This window comes from Cynocephalus volans, chromosome 4 (assembly GCF_027409185.1).
Source record: "Cynocephalus volans isolate mCynVol1 chromosome 4, mCynVol1.pri, whole genome shotgun sequence".
Classification (NCBI taxonomy): domain Eukaryota; kingdom Metazoa; phylum Chordata; class Mammalia; order Dermoptera; family Cynocephalidae; genus Cynocephalus; species Cynocephalus volans.
The window spans coordinates 84515190-84535396 of NC_084463.1; the positions used below are offsets into that span (position 1 = coordinate 84515190).

General features: G+C 36.3%; 2 protein-coding genes across 2 annotated transcripts; both read right to left on the reverse strand.

Annotated features, from left to right (window-relative positions):
- Positions 1–6702: 6702 nt before the first annotated feature.
- Positions 6703–15890, reverse strand: LOC134376240 (tripartite motif-containing protein 43-like). The gene is made up of 6 exons (XM_063094860.1): positions 15480–15890; positions 13030–13260; positions 12313–12335; positions 11693–11784; positions 10575–10787; positions 6703–6878 (listed from the first exon to the last, which is right to left on the reverse strand). The coding sequence occupies exons 1-6, from the start codon at positions 15888–15890 to the stop codon at positions 6703–6705; spliced, it is 1146 nt and encodes a 381-aa protein (XP_062950930.1).
- On the reverse strand, positions 10294–15890 carry LOC134374990 (tripartite motif-containing protein 43-like). Its single transcript, XM_063093138.1, has 6 exons — positions 15480–15890; positions 14430–14525; positions 13030–13260; positions 12313–12335; positions 11693–11784; positions 10294–10787 (listed from the first exon to the last, which is right to left on the reverse strand). The coding sequence occupies exons 1-6, from the start codon at positions 15888–15890 to the stop codon at positions 10294–10296; spliced, it is 1347 nt and encodes a 448-aa protein (XP_062949208.1).
- Positions 15891–20207: the final 4317 nt, after the last annotated feature.

Below are 20207 nucleotides of genomic sequence, written 5' to 3' on the forward strand. Positions count from 1 at the left end.
GTTAACGGTATATCCTCTTGGCATTCTTGAGAAACATAATCCTGTTGTGGATTTTCTGACCTCATAATATATCCACTCCAACGGGCAAATATTCCTTTGCCTTTTAATCCCATCCTCTACCATCTGACACAGCAATTCAGCCATTTCAGTGTTGCTTAGCATGGACAATTGCTTCTTCTCAGGCTATAGGAGCTGCTGCTGATGAAGTATGCCCCATCCACTGATGCTGGTGTCAGGATGTTAGATTCTGTATTCTGTGTAAGTGCCCCACAAGCTAATAAACACTCTCATCCCATTTTATGTTCTGATGCCCTTTTATGAAGTAGCCTCAAAATTTAGTTCTAAGGGGACTCCCACAATCTCTGAAAGTACATGCTGGATAATTCCCCCAGCTACTTTGGGGTATAGTATTTTACTTTTATTCAGGCCAAAAGTCCTTCTGGCTAGGTCTTGCTGAGACTTAGCCAGCCAGGAGAAGTGGTAGGGACAGATACTGAGGAAGTTTTCTATTGACTCGGGAGAAAAACCTATGCAGTTTCTCCCTTCACAATACTTCTAGGTTTCATTGGAAGGGTGGGCCACCTCTGTAATGTTTGTGGATTCAGAGAAATCTTTTTTTATTTAATTGAAACATAGTTGATTGTACGTATCTGTGGGATAGAACGTTGAATATCAATACCTGTGTGCAGTATGTGATGTTCAAATCATTAGTATATTAAACATTATACAATGTAATTGATTTTCATGGCCCTTTACCAATTCCTCCCTTACATTCCCTCCCACTTTCCCACCTCTGGCAACCTCAGTTCTATTCTCTTCTTTTGAAAGTTCAATGTATTATTGTGGTTGTTGTAACTTTCTTTCATTTTTTATTTATTTATTTATTTTTACTTTTTATCTCCCACTGATAAGTGAGAACATGCAGTATTTCTCTTTGTGTGTCAGGCTTATTTTACTTAACATAATTTTCTCTAAGTTTACCCATGTTGCTGTGAATGGCAGTATTTCGTTCTTTTTTATTGCAGGGTAGTATTCCATTGAGTATGTATACTGCCTTTACCTTATCCAGTTATCTGAAGATGGACATTTAGGTTGGTTCTAACTCTTGACTACTGCAAATAGAGCTGCAATAAATATGGGAGTACAGATATCCCTTTGACAGGATGATTTCCATTCCTTTGGGTATACACTCAGCAGTGGGATAGATGGATCATATGACAGTTCTACCTGTAGTTGTTGGAGGAAACTTCATACTGTTTTCCATAAAGACTGGACTAATTTACAGTCCTGCCATCAATGTAGGATGGTTCCCCTTTCTCCACATTCTTGTCACCATTTGTTGTTCTCCATCTTTTTGATAATCGCCAGTCTAAATGGGGTGAGATGATATCTCAATGTAGTTTTGATTTGCAGTTCCCTGATGCTGAGTGATGTTGAGCACTTTTTCATGTGGCTGTTGGTCATTCAAATATCTTCCTTTGAGTATTGCCTATTCAGTTTCTTTGCCAATTTTCTAATTGGATTACTTGTGTTTTCACAAATATGTAAGATAACTGATTATTTGTTGTCTGTGCTTTTGGGGTAATATTCATAAGTCTATGCCTAGTCCTACTTTCTGAAGTGTTTCCCCGATGTTTTCTTCTAGGCATTTTATAGTTTCAGGTCTTATGTTTAAGTCTTTAATCCATTTTGAGTTGACTTTGATATAGGGTTAGAGGTGTGGGTCTAGTTTCATTCTTTTACATATGTATGTCTAGTTCTCCCAGGACCATTTATTGAAGAGGCAGTCTTTTCCCCAACGTGTGTTCTTGATGCCTTTGTCAAAGATCAGTTGGCTGTAAATATGTGAGTTGATTTCTGGGTTCTCTATTCTGTTCCATTGGTCCATATGTCTATTTTTAGGTCAGTACCATGCTGTTTTGGTTACTATAGCTTTGTAGTATATTTTGAAGTCAGGTCGTGTAATGTAATGCCTCCTGCTTTACTCTTTTTGCTCAGGGCTGCTTTGGCAGTTTGGGGTCTTTTGTTGTTCCATAAAAATGCTAGGATTTTTTTTTTCTATTTCTATGAAGAATGTCATTGGTATTTTGATGGAGATTGCATTGAATCAGTAGATCACTTTGGGTAATATGGACATTTTCACAATGTTAATTCTTCCTGTCCGAGAATGTGGAATGTCTTTCCATCTTTTTGTATCCTCTTTAATTTCTTTCAGCAGTGATTTGTAGTTCTCATTGTAGAGCTCTTTCACTTCTTTCATTAACTTCATTCCTAGGTATTTTATTTTTTTTGCTGACCATTGTACATGGGTGAGCACAGGGATCAAACCCTGAACCTTGATGTTATCAGCATCATGTTCTAACCATAAATGCTACTAATTTTTGCTTATTGATTTTGTATCCTGCAACTTTAATGAAATCATCTGTCAACTATAAGAGGTTTTTTTTTTTTTTTCTTGTAGAGTCCTTAGGCTTTTCTATATATATGATCATGTCATCTGCAGACAGTGACAATTTGACTTCATTTTCAATCTGGATGCCCTTTATTTCTTCCTCTTGCTTGATTGCTCTGCCTAGTACTTCCAGTACTATGTTAAATAGGGTGGTAAGAGTGGGCATCCTTGTCTTGTTCCTGTCCTCAAGGGAAAAGCTTTTAGCATTTCTTGATTCATGATGACATTGGTAGTGGGTTTGTTGTATATGACTTTTTTATGTTGATATACTTTCCTTCTATTCCTAATTTGCTGAGAGTGTTTATCATGAAGTGATGTTGAACTTTGTCAAATGCTTTTTCTGCATCTACTGAGATGATCACATGGTTGTTTCCTTGATTTTGTTGATGTGGTGTATCTCTGGTGAATGAATCACACTTGATTGTGGTATATAATATTTTTGATGTGTTGCTGTGCTCTATTTGCTAATATTTTATTGAAGATTTTTGCATCTATGTTCATTAAAGATATTGCCCTATAGTTTTCTTTTCTTGTATCTCTGTCTGGTTTTGGTATCAGGGTGATGCTGGTCTCATAGAATGAGTTTCGGAGAATGGCCTTTGTTTCAATTTTTTTGGAATTGTTTGAAGAGAATTAATTCCTCTTTAAAGGTTTAGTACAACTTAGCAATAAAGCATTCCAGCCCCGGCTTTTCTTTGTTGGGAGACTACTGATTACTGCTTCAATCTCATTTTATGTTCCTGGGCTGTTTGGATTTTCTGTGTCTGCTTAGTTCAGTCTTGGTAGCTTGTCCAGAAATTTGTCCATTTCCTCCAGGTTTTCAAATTTGTTGGTGTATACTTGCTTATAATAGTTTCTAATGATTCTTTGTATTTCTGTGGTATTGGTTGTAATGTCTCCTTTTACATTTCTAATTTTTGTTATTTGAGACTTCTCTCTTCTTTTTCTTGTTAGCCTAGCTAATGGTTTTCCTATTTTGTTTATCTTCTCAAATAAATTAACTTTTTGTTTCATTGATCTTTTGTATCAGTTTTGGGGATATGTATTTCATTTAGCTCTGTTCTGGTCTTAATTATTTCTTTCTATCTAGTAATTTTGGGATTGGATTGTTCTTGTTTTTTAGTTCTTTGAGGTGTAGCATTAGGCTGTTCACTTTAAATCTTTCCATTCTTTGATGTAAGTATTTACTGTGATAAACTTCCCTCTTAGGACTTCTTCTGCAGTATCCCATAGGTTTTGGTATGATGTGTCTTTATTTTCATTACTTTCAAGAAATTTTTTGATTTCCTGTTTAATTTCCTTTTGGATCCATATGTCATTCAGTAGTACGTTGTTTAATTTTAATGCTTTATTGGTATAGTTTCCAGAGTTTTGCTTGTTATTGATTTTGAGTTTTAATCTGTTGTGGTCTGTAAAAATACTTGAAATGATTTCAATTTGTTCTTTTTTAATTTGATGAGTTTTGATTTGTGATCTAACTTGTTGTCTATCCTGGAAAATATTCTATGTGCTGATGTGAAGAATGTGTATTCTGTGGTTGTTGAATAAAATGTTCTGTAGATATCCCCCAAGTTCAATTGGTCTAAAGTGTGGTTTAAATCCTGTATTTCTCTGTTGATTTGTTGCCTAGATGATCTGTCCAATGTTAAATTCAGTCTTTTTTTTTTTACTTGGTGACTGGCCAATAAGGAGATCTGTGACCTTGGTGTTATAAGGCTGTGCTCTAACCAACTGAGCTAATCAGCCAGCCAATATGTCCAATATTGAGAGGGTTTTTCAGGTCCCCAACTGTTAGTGTATTAAGGTCTATTTCTTTCCTTAAGTCTAATAGTATTTGCTTTCTATATCTAAATGCTCCAGTGCTTGGTACATATTTATTATTATTATTTCTCCTTGCTAGATAGATCCCTTTTTCATTATATAGTGGCCTTCTTTGTCTCTTTTTATGTTTTTTGGTTTAAGGTGTGTTTTATCTGATATTAAGAATAGCTACTTCTGCTCATTTTTGGATTCCATTTGCATGGTATATCTTTTCACTCTTAGACTATGTATCTTTACATGTGAGGTGATTCTCTTGAAGAGAGAATATAGTTGGGTCTAGTTTTTTAATCCAATCAATTGGTCTGTGTCTTTTGAGGGGAGAATTTAATCTATTTACATTTAGGATTATTATTGAAAGATATTGACTTACTAATGGCATTTTATCAATTTTTGTTTGGATGTTTTAAATATCTTTTGTTCCTTTCTTCCTCTTTTATTGTTTGTCTTCCTTGTTTGTTGTTTTTTTTGAAGTGGTTAGATAAAGTTTCTTTCTCTTCCTTATTTGTATTTTTGCTCTACCACTGGATTTCATTCTTTGTTGTGTATTCACGTATTGATTATTGTTTTTAGATTCCAGATGCAGTACTCCCTTGAGGATTTCTTGTACGGCTGGTCTTGTGGTGGTGAACTCCCTCAGTTTTTGTTTGTTTGGGAAATATACTATTTCTTCCTCGTTTATAAATGATAGCCTTGTTGGGTAGAGTATTCTTGGCTGACAGGTTTATTTTGTTTGTTTTAGTGTTTTAAATATATCACCCCATTCTCTTCTGGCCTCTAGGCTTACTGTTGAGATGTCTGCTGTTGTTCTGATAAGAACTCCCTTATATGTGACTTGATGCTTTTCTCTTGCTGCTTTTAAGATTCTCTCTTTGTCTTTGAGCTTTGCCAGTTTGACTATAATGTGTCTAAGAGAGGACTTTTTTGGGTTGAATTTGTTGGGAGATATTTGTGTCTCCTGGATCTGATGGTCTGTATCTCTCTCTAGTCCTGGGAAGTTTTACACTGTTATTTCAATGAATAGGTTTTCAATGTTTATTTCTTTCTTCTCCACTTCTGGAACATCCATGATTCAGATGTTTGTATGCTTCAGCTTGTCTGCAGGCTCTGTTAGGTTTTATTAATTTTTTTCTTTCTTTCTTTCTTATTTTTATCTGCATGGGTTATTTCAAAAAGGTCATCTTCAAGATCAGAGATCCTTTCTTCTGCTTTCTCTAGCCTGCTGCTTAAGCTCTCAATTGAGTTTTATATTTATCTGAATGAATACTTCACTTCCAGGAGTTCTGCCATATTCTTTTTAAGGCATTAATTGCTTCATACATTTCCTCCTTTGGATCCTGTATACTTTTTCTCATTTCATTGTGTCATATAACTGAGTCCTCTTGTATCTCATTGATTTTTCTTAAGATCATTGCTAGGAATTCCTTTTCAGTCATTTCAAAAGCTTTTTGCTCTAAAAGGCCTAGAACTTGATAATTATTATATTCTTTTGCTGTCATATTTTCTTGGCTTTTTTTATTTTTATTTTTATTTTTTTTTTGTATTTCTAGTATCTCTCTGTTGATGTCTAGTCATCTGGTACAGCAGTTGCTTTTTCTATTACTCTGGAGTGGGCTTTGAGGAGATAGACTCCCTCTTGTAGATGTGTTTTATAATGGCAATTGAGTGGAGTGTTTTAGTATTGGTTCCAGGTAGACACAGTAGTGTAGTCTCTGTGTTGGTACTTCAGCTTAATTCAGTGTTGGAATTGTGTTTAAGTGCCTCCATGGCCTAGTCCCTGGGGCACTTGGTGATTCTTTGCTGAGGCTGGTGACACTGTGTTGGTTTGTCTAAGATGTGGGCAAGCTCTCAGGTTCTTGGGAGAAGAGTCTCTGTACGCTGTCTCTCTTTGTTTGTAGTGGGTGACCCTGGAGGGCCTGTTGCACTCTGGCTAGTTCCCCATGACCCTAATGGGTGAACTGGAGTATACTGGTTCTCCTCAGTTTGAATGGGTGACCCTGGGTGGGTTTTCTCTTTCCTCTTTCTTATAGGCAGAGGTTCCTTCTGGGACCTAGCTTCCCCCAGTTGAGAGATGGGTTGGTGGTGATTGGAAATTTTGTTCCTTACTCCATTTGGCTATCCTGGGTTTCTGTACTCTTGTGGGTTCTGTGTGTGTTTCTCCCCATATAAATGCTGTCATGTGGGCTTCACACATACCTCCCACTCCCAGGCATGCTATCACATATGGCAGCATAATTTCCCTTGTGGGTTGGGCCACTGGGTTGCAGACATGCACTTGTTCACCTCTTTTTCTGGCTTCCATTGGTGACTCTCCTGTCTATGCCAAGGAATTGTCAGCAGGCTACCTGTAACATGACATTGGATGCTGGTGTGGCAGCAAGCCACCCTTGTATTGGCAGTTGCTGTGGTGGGGGATTTCATGGACCACTAGCTCAGCACCAGTGTTTGCAGCAGCAGCAGCAAGTACTGCTTCTGACAAGGTTGCTGGCATGCTGGTCTGGATCCAGAGATATATCTTGGGAGCCAAAATCTTCAGAAGCATTCACCCATATATTTGGATCTTCAGATTTAGAGGTTTTCCCATAGATGATCTGCTTTGGCTGGATATCTTTGACATTAAAAACAATGTTAAATCTTAAGTTTGACTTATAGAAATTTTGCTTTTCCCAATTCACATAAAATGTTCTTTATTATTATTATTATTTTGAGGTATATATTATCTGCAATAAATTGCACATATATAAAATATACACTTGTGAAGCTCCCACAAAAATCAAGATAGTGTACACTTCTATCAGTTCAGAAAGTTTCTTCATCCTCCTCTGTAGGTTTTCTCTCTCATACCTCTTGTCCTACCATGTTCTCAGGCAACCACCAATCATCGTCTGTCAGTATGAATTAGGTTGCATTTTCTAGAAATTTATATAAATGGAAACATACAATGTATACTCTTTTTGGTCTGGTTTCTTTCACACAGAATACCTATCTTGCTATTCATCTGTGATGCATCATGTATCAATAGATTATTACTTTTTCCTGCTAAGTAGTATTCCATTTCACATGTACTACCACTTAGTTCACCTGTTGGTAGACATTCGCATTGTTTCTAGTCTGGTGTGAGTCCAAATAAGGCTGTTATGAATATCTGTATACAAAGTATGTGTTTAATTTTTAAAGAAATTTCCAATCTGTTTTACAAAGGATTTGTAGCATTTTACATTCCCACCAGCAGTGTATAAGTTCCTTCATTTATTTACCAACACTTGGTATGGGGTATGGTCTGTTTCTGCCTTCTTCTCTTTTTTAATCCTACCCATTTTCCTGGCTGTTAATTACTATTGATATTAATTACTATCTGCTTAATTGCTACTGATGTTGAACATATTTTCCTACACTTAATTCCCACTTACTTATTTTCTTTTGTGAAGTGTCTGCTCAAATATTTTGCCTACATTTTAATTGGTTTATTTCCTTATTATTTTCAGAACTTCTCATAGATTTTGAATAAAAATGCTTCATAAGGTATATGATTTACACAGATCTTCTCTTAGTCTAATGGTTATCTTTTCATTTTCTTAATAGTATATTTTAAAGACCAGAGGTTTTCATTTTAATGTTGTTCAATTTATTAATATTTGTCCTTATACATCATGCATTTGGTGTTGTAACTAAGAAATCTTTATATAACCTGGGGTTAAAAGGATTTTTAATCACATTTTCTTTTAAGTTTTTATTAAATTAATTTTTTCATTGACAAGTAAAAATTGTATGTGTTTATGGTATACAGCAGATGTTTTGATATATGTATACATTTTGGAATGGGTAAATCAAGCTTTTTAACATAAGCATGATTACCTCATACACTTATTTTTATTTTACTTATTTATTTATTTTGATTGGTACAAACACTTAAAATCTACTCTCTTACCAATTTTAAAATACACATTTTTTAAAAGTTATTATTATTATTTTTCCTTTGTCTCTTTCTGGCCCATGAGTGGCAGACAAATCAATTGTTATGCCTGACACAGACACCTTATACTACTGTTCTGAGCTCAAGATTCTGATCTGTTGAATCTGAGAGGCTAACTAGAGTTCTAGGTTATAGATTACCATGGAGCTATTGTAATTTGTAAAGCTATTAATTTAAAACCCTGTAAGACTTTTTTAAAAAAAAATCTTGGCTAGAATGTCATAAGCAGTGAGTTTTATTGCAATACCTGCAGAAGTCAACACAGTAGGCAAAGAAAAAAAAGTTAGAGAGACAGATCAAAAAACATATAAAGCTCTACATGTTAACTTTACTGTTACAGATTCTTATTTTGGTACTAAGGGGGAAAAAAATGGGGAGTTAAAATGACCCCTGTGATGACCATCAATTTAAAAACAGGCATGAGGAAAAATCATGCAGCTGACTGGAGTCTTAGAAAACTTGGCATGGCTTAATGTTCGAAAATCTTATTGTTTCTTATTAATCTTCCAAGAGCAAAGAAGATCTTATAAATCCTGTCAAAGAATGTCAGGAGTTTGGACTGGCATTTTAGGTAGCAGCTATGATGGAGTTTGGATGTGTTGTCCCCCTCCAAACCTCATGTGGAAATTTGATCTCCAATGTGGCAGTGTTGGAAACTGATTGAGTCATGGGGGCGGCTCCCTCATGAATGGATTAACGTTCTCCCTGGGGGAGGAGGGGTAGTGAGTGAGTTCTTGCTCTATTAGTTCCCATGAGAGAGAGAGCTGATTGTTTAAAGAACCCTGGCACCTCCTCTCTCTCTTGCTTCCTCTCACCATGTGATCTGCTTGTACCTGCCAGCTGCCTACCACTTTCCACCATGAGAAGAAGCAGCCTGAGGCCCGTGCCAGATGCAGCTGTCCCAGAATCATAAGCCGAAGAAATCTCCATTCTTTATAAATTACCCAGTTCCATGTATTTCTGTTATAGCAACACAAAACAGACTAATACAGGCTGCTATTCTTACAGATTTTAATTAGACATCATGTGTTTATCATTTAGAATGCTTATTTTTGCTCTTAAAAGATTTCTAAAATCAGCAAAGGAAAAGAACCAAAATATTTATGGATGCAGGTAATCAATGACAATAATTTATTGTCTGCTCTAAAATAGCTAGAAGAGAGGACATCAAATGTTCTCATCACAAAAAAATGATAACATTTTTCAATGATGAATGTGCTAATTGCCCTGATTGGATCATCACACATTGTATACATGTATTGAAATATAACTGTGTACCTCACAAATATGTACAATCAATACATTTCAATTAAAAATAAATTTATTAAAAAATTTTAAAAAACAGAAAAAAGGACAAAAGACTTGTATAGATATTTCATAAAACATGATATCAAATGGAAAATAAACATGAATATGTGCTCATAATGGTTACTCCTCATGGAAATGCAAAGCAAAACTACAATGAGATAACACAAAAATGGCTAAAATTAAAAAGTTTTACACCAGGTGTTCATGAGAATGCAGACAACTCAAACTGTCATACGTTGTTTTGAGAGAGTGAGTTAGTACCACCACTGTTTGGTAATATCCACTAAAGCTAAATATATGCACAATCTATGGTCAAGCACTTCTACTCTTTTGTATATGTTATAGAGATGCAGAAAAAAATAGGAGAAAGTTGTCAGAATGACATGTACATTGAAAAAATCAGGTCTGACCATGATGTGCAAAGTGTGTTCCTGCATTAAACCACGAAGTTGAAATCATACATGTATATATTCTCAGAGCTCTATCAAGCTCACAAAGCAGGTGAACAAGCACAGTATATATTTTAGATGATGGATCACAAGAGATGATTGTAATTTAAAGAAAATGGGTCAAATTTTTTGCACTTAACACTATCTTTATTTTTAATAGCAATAAAATTAGGTTACATTAAAGTAGAAAAAACATAAAAGACAGTGAAGTATTACTGATTTCCTTTAACTGAAAAGGGCTCCCTTAGATACGGAGTTCCCAGACACACATCAGTTTCCTGACTTATCCCTAGTCATGTGTGCCCAGTGCAAAAGAAAGGCCTGACTGGGAAATTGAAGGAGCCAGTGGGATATTTCCACATGAGAGAACTCTTGGCAACATTCACAAAACTCACACTTCCACTCTCAAAATCTAGGAACACACCAACCTTGCCCAGAGGTTTCTCTATGTAGTGAGGAAATATTGGGGAGGTTGTCAGGAGACCATAATGATTACCCTCCTTCACACATAACAGAAGAAACATGTCACCAGATCCAATCAGTTTGCTATTCCCCCTTATCCCAGAATCCTTACAGACTCCTAGAGCCCAGTCCCAAGAGTCGTTCACATCCAGCTCCCAGTAATGTTTTCCAGTGGTGAAGCTCTGGGCTCCCCATGCAGCAAAATAGTTAGATCTGTCAGAATTCAAAGACGCATCTTGATGGACATGTCTAAACACCAGACTTCTCACATTGTCAAACAGCCTGATGTTGTGATTGGTTATTTCATTACTGAAGGAAATGTCCACTGTGGAAAGAAGAGAATAAATATTCCAGTTGAAACCAGTTTTTAAATTCTTGTGAAATGAGAGAGTTTACCTAAAGTCTCACTGGAAAATACTGTTCAAGATTAGAGGAATACTTGTACCTGGAAAACTGTTAGATTCAAGGGATGCTTGTATATCCACAGAAGAAATAAATGGCTAACCACAATGAAAACAATTCCTGAAAATTCAGAGATTATAAAGGAGAAGGAGTCATGTGAAAAACTGGAAAATTGTGCATTGCGGCCAAGTCCATTCCTTTAAATGTTACCTTCACTGCTTTTCCTCTCTCAAGGCAGGGAACAGGGTGAGGGGAAGGTGAGAGACATTCTTTAAGGATAACACTTTGCCAGGGATATTATAATATGAGAGTTAGGCTAGCAAATTCACATTTAAAATGAAAAGAAAATCTGAATGTGCCTTCTGAGGAGTAATTTCCTTCTAAGAACTATCTGAATTTTATGTCTGATCCCACATCAAGCCTAGTCTTTTCCCTGCTAGACTGATTGTGGTCTGTAATGGAGTTCTATATAAGGCCTCACCAACGACCATATTGCCTTACTGCTCTTCATAAATCCTGGTTTCTGCATATCATTATGTAATTTTACTCATGTATTTTTCTAATTACATAGTTATATCTATTAAAATGCACATTATTACAAATGTAATTACTATGAAACTTTAACTAAAAAATATTTAAAAATAAAACACTAACTGAATCACATTATCATTTTACCAGCTTTAATTTAGTACAACTGTAACTATAAATGCCTATTCACAGGCTGCTTTCTTCTCCCAAACAAAAGATCATTAAAGAGGGAAAGATTGCCCATGGAAAACCATTACTGAAGACACTGTGTGGTGGTCCCACCAATGGACTGACACTCACCTCGGAAGCAGTTGAGCTTGTCCATCAGTCCAGTGATGGACCACGCGCTGAGCTCTGGATTCACAAGCTGGGGCAGCTGCACAGACTCACTCCTGAAGAAAAGAAGATTTAGCTACTTAATCTTTCTGGTGCCAGTGTTTAAGAAATGACAGATTACAACTAAAAATACTTCATTAAAACCTTCTCTGATATCGCAGTGTGCATACACAGTCCTGGAATAGGGCTGAGGCCTTCTTAGGGAGTCGTTCTTACTATTCTTCTCTTTCCTCCCCTGCCTCTCAGAGGTACTTGTCTCTTTCACTTACCATCTGCAACAGAGTAGTTTATTCACTTCAATTATGCTTACGATTTTGAATCCTAAAGACAAGGGTAAATGTCTTCTAGAAACTTCTGCATTGGACCTTTCAAAATGTAGATCCCTGAGTCACATAGGAGAAAAAAAATAACACTAACTTCTGATAAAAGAGGATAGGAAAACATATTCAACAATACACAAATGAACACGTGTGTGCACACACAAAATTTATTTTCTTAATAAACTGTTTTACCTTTGTTAGAAACAGCTTGATTGCTTTCACAGCACTCACGGTGCTCCAGTTTGCACTGAAGGCCAGACTTACCTTGTCAATGTGTCTCCAAAGTCCTGTAGAGAGAAAAAGAAAAGCTTAGACTTCTGAAGAAATCGGTTATTCTGCCCATCCAGCCTTTGGTCTTAGGAAAGTTTAGAAGAGTACAAACCACCATCACCCCCACCCTTTTTGTAAATCCATTTTCATCTCTAAGGATAATCCCAGTAAAACATATTGACAGAATGTAGATTCTGAATGAATTCAGAGTCTTGAGCTGATGAAGAAAAATAAATACATTAGTAACTGTGTAGTACTACAAACCACCAGCTGTCTGCAAAGTAGTCTATCCCAGGGCTTGTCCCCAAAGGGTAATGTGTGTTAAATTAAGAGCATTTCAAAACTAGGAATTCAAAACCAAAGGAAAAAGTGAATGTTAGCTTTTACCAAATTAATAGATATTGCTCAGTGGAGATAAAGACTGAATTTACGTGGGTAAGTTGCTCCTTTTCGATTTTTAGAGAAGTGCAGGATAAGAAGGATTGTAGGAAGGAAGATTTCCTGAAAAATAAACTTTTATAGTTCCATGAAGCTTGGTGTTAATGGTCAAGTTAAGAGTTAGTTTACCTCTATTCTTCTCAGATGAGAAAGACCCTCACCATAGATGCAGGAGATGAAGAAATACATCTCTGGTACCAAGTAAATAACGGAGGGCAAAAATGTGAAAGTCAGCTAATATGAAATATTTCAAGGCATTTCCTTAGTTCTTACCTGGAGCAGCTCCACATCTGGTTTATGGCACATTTCTATCAGTTCCTGATACAATTCTTTTAGGTGTTTCCTCTTTTGTGCCATTTTGGCCTCACATCTCTTGAGTTTTTGTAAAATCTCTTCGCGTTCCTTTTTCAGTTTCTCTATATATTGTTTTTCTTCCTCACAGGAAACTGGATGCAGCTTTCTATACTCACCCCTGGTCATCTCTGCCCGTAGATACACATAGCACTGCAGGGACATAGATTTCCTAGATCACAAATCCAATCCCACTTTTTCCTCCTCCACATAAAGTTATCTCTTTCTCTATGACTCGTTCTCTACCAATCAGCTACACATACCCTAATTCATGTCCTTGCACTTCTCAGAATCCACAAATTCATCCTGCTCCTTACTTCATTTATTTTCTATTATTTATTAAAAATATAAAGAACCAAGGCCTCTCTCAAATTTTATCTAATTCATGAATTCTTGAAACACCTGTAGAAAAACCTTTCAGATTTAATATCTTTAGTATACATCCTCTCAAATCTGAAATACACCTGAAAACAAATGGAAGTTATGATCGACTGTTATATCTTTGCATGTAGTGTATTCTGATATGTTACTAAATTAGTCTCTAGTCTCAGAACTCCTTACTTTACAGTCTGAAGAATCCATCACTCTTAGCAAAAATGATGTATATTATATTCAAGATCAGAAACCATCAGACAAGAAAAAAATATCTTTATAACATTTCTAATCCCAAGCCCTCAGATTGATCTCTATCCTCATTTCTATTTTCCTGTTCTCTAAGGCCATGAGCTCTATATTATCCTGCCATTTTAAGAACATTAATTTTCATTCCATTAGTATCTCCTCATTCATTCTCTTCTTTCTCTCATTTTCCCTAGTTTCACCCCCCACCCCCCCACCTTTGGCCCTTTTTCCTGAGGTTTTCATTATGTTCAGTTTTCTTCTACTTGAACCAATATTATTGCCTAGGTCCTGAGCTATCAGTTTCCACCATCACAGGCACATTTTTAAAATTATTATTCATACCCCTCCTTTTCTCTCCCTAGACATCATTGTATTGAGCATTATGAAATACCTTCAATTTCCAGGTATATACACTTTAATTTAAAGAGTTCATCTCACACAGAAATATCTGCCTGAAATACCCATGTGTTTTAAACACCTACTTGTCCTTCAGAATTCTGATTGATCTTGAACCTATCTGAGAAATATTTCCTGTACACTTTAACAAATATTACATGGAAAAGTTGAATTTTTTTTTCCTATTAAAATACATAATACAGACTCTCGTCACATATGAGGATTTCAGTTTAAGTTCCCAATGGAAAAGGGTCTAGCATATCTATGTCAAGCTGGTTCTGAGGGTAGCATTGTTTCATACTTACCATCCACTGGCTTATTATTCTGCTTTCCACAACTAGATTTCTCTGATTTTGTTGAATCTTTTTCCATAAAGTCCTCATATTCTTTATGAGCTTCTCCTGCAAAAGAACTATACATTTGAGCACCATAGATCAAACACCATAGATCTAAGACTTTAACTGATAGAGAGAGACAAGAAATGTCAGATATAAGTACATTAGAGAGAGTGCAACAATCAAAATCCTTCTTTGCTTGCCCTCGCAGAATTATCAATTCTAAGGGATTTTGAACTGTAGAACCGCAAGATGAAATGTAATTATTTGGCTAGGGAAATTGACAAAAGTATCATGTAATATGGCTAATTTTCAGGTAAACATACTGCCTGAAAATCCGTAGAGCCTGGTTAATGGACACAACATTACAGGCTGATAGGAAAAAAGTTCTAGTGATGTATAGTAATCCTAGGCATATGTAATTAACATTTATTTACTGTATGTTCTAAAATGGTTAGAAGAGAGGAGCTCAAAGGTTCTCATCATGAAGAAATGATAAAGTTTTGCAATGATAAATACACTGATTACTCTGACTTGATCTTCGCAAACTGCACACATGTATTGAAATCTAATCTATATCCCATAAATATGTACAATCAGTCATATCAATTAAAAAATAATTTCCTTAAAATCAAATAAAAATCTGAGTCTACTGATGCTAGTCCCCTACTATTTCCAGTGTACTGTTTTTAAAGTTACTTGTCCAGTGTTACTAAATATATTTCCTATATAAAAGCCATGTTGCACTTGTAGTATTAGTAGCTGTACAGTACTTTGAGCATTATCCTGTATAGTCAAAATAATACTAGCCATTAACTTAATCACCCTCTCTTTCAGTGCTATCTGTTAAAGTAGGTATATTTATGTATTTTATTCACGGCTGTATAATTGGATCCTAGAACAGTACCGGACCCTCAGTAAAGAATGAATTAATCATCATCATGACCCTCATCGTCCTTATAATCTCTTAGCTCTACTCTCCTCCAGCTTCCAAAAAGGAAGCTCAGAGGCACCACTTACCCGGTGTTCCTCAGCAGCCTCTTCAATGGAACAGTGTCTGTGAGGCTCGTGCCCCTGAGAGTGAGAGCACAGCACACACAGCAGGTTCTTGTCCTCTTCACAGAAGATCTTCTTTGTCTGCTTGTGGGTCCCACACATGTGTTCCTCGGAACTCAGGAATTGCCAGAGACTGGCTTTTCTGGCAATGGCCACCAGATTCTTCAGAAGAATATTGGTTTTGAAATCTGTTGCCTGTGATGGTTCCCTGCACATTGGGCAAGGGGAAGGGATTTGGGCTTCTTCCCAGGAAAGGCAGAGACATGGCCTACAAAAGCTGTGCCCACAGCCTATGGTGACTGGGTCTATAAGGTAGTTAATGCAGATGAGGCAGGTGAGTTCTTTCTGGAAGGCTTGTGAGATGTCCGAGTCCATTTTCCTGAGGGAAGAAAATCAGAACAGTTTACTCCTCTGCTCTGGAAAGACAACATCCTAAGCAAGAATTTACTCAGGTTCTGACTCAGTAATAAACTTCTATCTAGAGCAAGATGGGCTTTACCTTGTATATGACACAAATGGAAAACTGGGGTACAAAGAGATCTCTCGAGCTTTGCAGAAAACTTTTCTGGTTGCCTAACAAACATGCATCAACATTGCCAAAACCATTTCTGTGCCATAAATGTATCACAGTTTTGTTGAAACAGTAGTTTCCTCCAAATTGCAGGAACTGCAGAGGTTTGACTCAATCTGCAGCTACAGGAGGAAGGACCGGATTGATCTGAAAATGAATCATACTGCTCATTGCCAGTCACTGGTTTAGCAAAGACCTTGTGACTGAGCTTTAACCTCATTATTTCATTTAATTATCATAGATGTTATACCATTTTTTGTTGCTGTTTTGTTTTTTCTTTTTTGTTTTAACCATTATATCTTGATGACTGTTCCAATATGACTGTACTAGTAAGTGTTGCAGCAGAATGCATACTTTTGACCAAAATTAAAATCAGCTAACCAAAGAGTCATTGTTTTCTAAGTAACTATGGTAACTCAATCAACAACCGTTTTCTGATATGTTTACTGTTCCAGGAACTGTCTATCAACCTGAAGATATAATGCTACGACAACCTTACAAACAGATAATGAAAGTTTCAAAAAATAAACAAGTTGATAAAATGCAGTAGTGTTCAGAATGCCACTGACTTCAAAGTCTTTCATCTCTCACCCATGATCCAAAACATGCCTTTCTTGCAACCCATTGATAAACACATATAAGAAACTTATATATTGAAGACATATTCATAAAACCAAATTTTGTCCTTAGATATTGTTTGTCTCTAATAGATATCTACCCCAAATCAATTTTTGAATACATAAGAATAATAAGGATTATGCTAAACTTTGTAAATCAAATCATATTTCAATCAGCCTGTTTAAATATTAATGTGCGAAGTTGTTGAATTTGTTCTCCTATTTCATTATCTACACCCCTGCATTCAAACTGGCCAATAATTAAAGAATTAAAAGACTAATATCTTCCAAGTCTTTTAAACCATAAGGCATTCTTTCACATTATGAGAAAAGGTTAATTATCATGTAATGAAAATTTACTTTAAAAATGGGTTCCTCATTTCTACACTAAATAAATGCAGGTGACACTCTCATTCCTGAGATTTCTTCATAAATATCAGTGTCACTTTTTTTTTCAGGCTTACACATTTTCTGTCTTCTTTAGAATTTAAGTCAATAAACCGAAGTATCTAAAGACATAAAATAACCACAATCAAAAGCAAAATTTTCCTAATTATTTTATGCTTTATTTAGTTATATGTTGAATATATTCCCTTTTATATATGTACTTGAATGCACCACTTGTAAAGTAGGATATAATACATGTGCAACCTACTTGTAGAATAAAATGTCCCAAATCAAATTATAGGATCAACCACAAGTACAAAATTATAAGATCTCTGGCAGCTATTTTTGAGTCCTTACTATAGAGATGAACCATCCCCAAATATGTAAAACAATAAACAAAAAAAATATTAATTCAAAAACATGAAACGAGATAGTACAATAGTTTTGTTTACAAATAGGTTATAAGAATGGAGTCATTTTTACTAAGAAAACATCATTTCATAGAAAAAATCTGTTTGCTGATTTATAAATTAAAATTATGTTTCTTGTTTTGGTTTTAGAAAGTAGTAGAATTTCATTTCTGTAAATTGTGTGCTCACCTAAGGAATATATCTGTGGTCTTACCAATGCTTTCTGTAGAAGTAATAATATGAAGTCAGCTCAGGGATCAGGGCTTCACAGTGCAGCAGTGATAGCTTTCAGAAGTGTCCAAAGCCAGGTGAGTTCAAAAGGCACTCTGTCTGTTCTGGAGAAGAATGAGCTGGGCTCCTTGAGTGTCCTTTTATTGAGTCTCTGAAGACCACACCTATTCATCCAAGTGATTACATTTCAGGGGTCATCAGAAGGGTGTTAACATGGATGATTAGGTTTCTTCAGGACAAAGAAAAGATCGATTTGACACCTTGGCTAATTTCCATAAACAAGCATCTTCAAACATCATCTCATCAAGAATCACAAATTTATCAACAATTAAATCCCCAAATGGTGACTTTATACCTAAAACAAAATTTTTTTTTGATTAATGATGTATTAGTCTGTTTTTGTTGCTTATAACAAAATACTTGAAACTGGGTGATTTATAAAGAAAATGGAATTTATTCCTTACAGTTTCTGAGGTTGGGAAGTCCAAAGTCCATGTGGTGGTGGTGACAGTGACTCAGGGGTCTCACATTGCAGGATGGGGAAGCAAAGAGAACAAGACAGACTTTCCTCTTCTTTTAAAGTCCTCAGAACCACACCCCTGACCACCATTTTTAGTCCATTCACTACTTCATGGTCCTACAATCCAATCACCTCTTCAGGGCTCCACCTTTCAATTATCATGATAGGATTTCCCACCCTCTTAACAGTCACAGTTTCTAATACATAACAATTTCTAATACATAAAACTTGGGGGACACAATGCAAGCTTCAGTGAGTTTTGGGGGGACGTGATTCAATCCACTACAAATGATTTTTATTTTTAAGCTATAAAAAAGGTAAAATTATTTTATCACTTAATGATTTTAACAAAAGTCTTGAAAACTTTGGAAATAATTTGCATGAGATTGGTTTTGCATATATTCTGTTGGTGTAGAAAGTGTTTTATTTCTTGTATGATTTATTTTGTGTTTTACTTGTTCCTTTTTGTTTTGTTTGCAATTGGCTAGTACAGGAATCTAAGGTGAGGGACCTTGACCTTGGTGTTACCAGTACATGCTCCTCCAAGTGACTTAATTGGCCAGCCCTGTTTTTGTGTTTTAACATAAGACTTTAATGTGAAAACAAATTTGGCCCCCACTCCAGGGTGGACATTTCTCCTGCCTTTCACACTCAAAACACAGTTACTTAAGGTTTTCTCTCAACAGCAGAATATAGTACTCACTGCCTGGAACTCCTCAATTTCACTTCTAGAGAGAATGGCTAGAAAGCTCCTTTCCAGGGAAACCTTATGTCAGAGCAGGGTGGAAAGGAGTTGTAGTCAGGCAAATGATAATTTATTTCTACCTGAGAAAATAAATATGATGGAGGCTTTTACCCCCAACACATTTAGTCTACGACTTATGGGGTAGGAAAAGAGGCCACTTCGGATCCTTGAACAGTTTCCATTTTTTTTACTCCAGATAGCTTACAAGCAGTCTAAAGGAGCCAAGCTATAAATTCTGGAGAAGCAGCTTGGTTCTGTGCTCTAGAGTTTTTACAAAACAGCCTTGGCTGTACAGAGAACATTGGGACAGTGGAGTGAGAAAGCAAGTCTCTGAGGAGCTGAAGGAACAAACCTCCAGCAGGAGAGAAGGAAAGGAGAGAGCCCAGCTTCTCAAAGCTGGATTGTTCCACCATAAAATCTCTATGCCTTTGCTGGACTCTTCTGAGATCTGGGAGTTCCCCTTGATTAAGTCATCCAGAGATAGAACTGGAGGTTTGATTCTGGGGACAGATGGCAAGGACTTAGGAGAGAGAATCTCTATGGAAAAGGGAAATGGCTGAGCCGACACCCTGATTCATGGGGCAGAGTGGAGTTAGAGTGGGGAGTAACCTGTTAAACCAGTGCCAGTGAATAGAGCTAGTCAAATGGGGTAGGGGAAGCCAAGAGAATTCTGGAAAAAGAAAAGTGAGAGATTAGAAGGTGCAAGAAGGAGCTTTTACTGTTTACTGGACAGACCATCCTCTTGTCTTAGCTTCAGAAAAAAAGCAGTGGAGGGTGAAAGAGTTGCCCTTGATCTGGGGCCAACACAATAAAATACGTCTCTATGGCCCTTCCAGATGCTCGCAATCTAACCCAACTGCCAGGGAAGTCTGTGAAGTTTTCTGGCTCCTAGAGTCCCTTCTGGTATTGTCAATCCCAAATTCTCTGATCCAGGGGCTGCCCCAGCCTTTTCTCCCTGTTATTTGTTTTGTTTTTTCCTAACGCAGACAAACCAACACTGTTCCATTCCAAGGTGTGACAATTCCAAACTCTAGCCAGCCTTTCATGTCATTATAAAGTTATATAATGTTACCCAAGTAGGAAGATAAAAGATATTCCTTGACCACTTGTTAGTTGCAGTTATACAATTTAAACATTTGAATATTCTGTATGTGGGCCTCAATTTGTTGTTTTTCCTTGACTTCATAAAAAATGAGAAGATGTCTGTGGGG

Bases quoted from the DNA above. Each gene is read 5' to 3' on its own strand.
- LOC134376240 (XM_063094860.1), bottom strand. From the start codon at position 15,890: ATGGACTCGGACATCTCACAAGCCTTCCAGAAAGAACTCACCTGCCTC. The intron at 13,261-15,479 runs GTAAGTGGTGCC...ATGTCCCTGCAG, and splicing joins AGGCTGCTGAGGAACACCGG to TGCTATGTGTATCTACGGGC. The intron at 10,788-11,692 runs GTGAGTGTCAGT...TTCTTTCCACAG, and splicing joins CAAGCTCAACTGCTTCCGAG to TGGACATTTCCTTCAGTAAT.
- LOC134374990 (XM_063093138.1), bottom strand. From the start codon at position 15,890: ATGGACTCGGACATCTCACAAGCCTTCCAGAAAGAACTCACCTGCCTC. The intron at 13,261-14,429 runs GTAAGTATGAAA...ATGTCCCTGCAG, and splicing joins GAATAATAAGCCAGTGGATG to TGCTATGTGTATCTACGGGC. The intron at 11,785-12,312 runs GTAAGTCTGGCC...TCTTTTCTTCAG, and splicing joins TTTGGAGACACATTGACAAG to GAGTGAGTCTGTGCAGCTGC.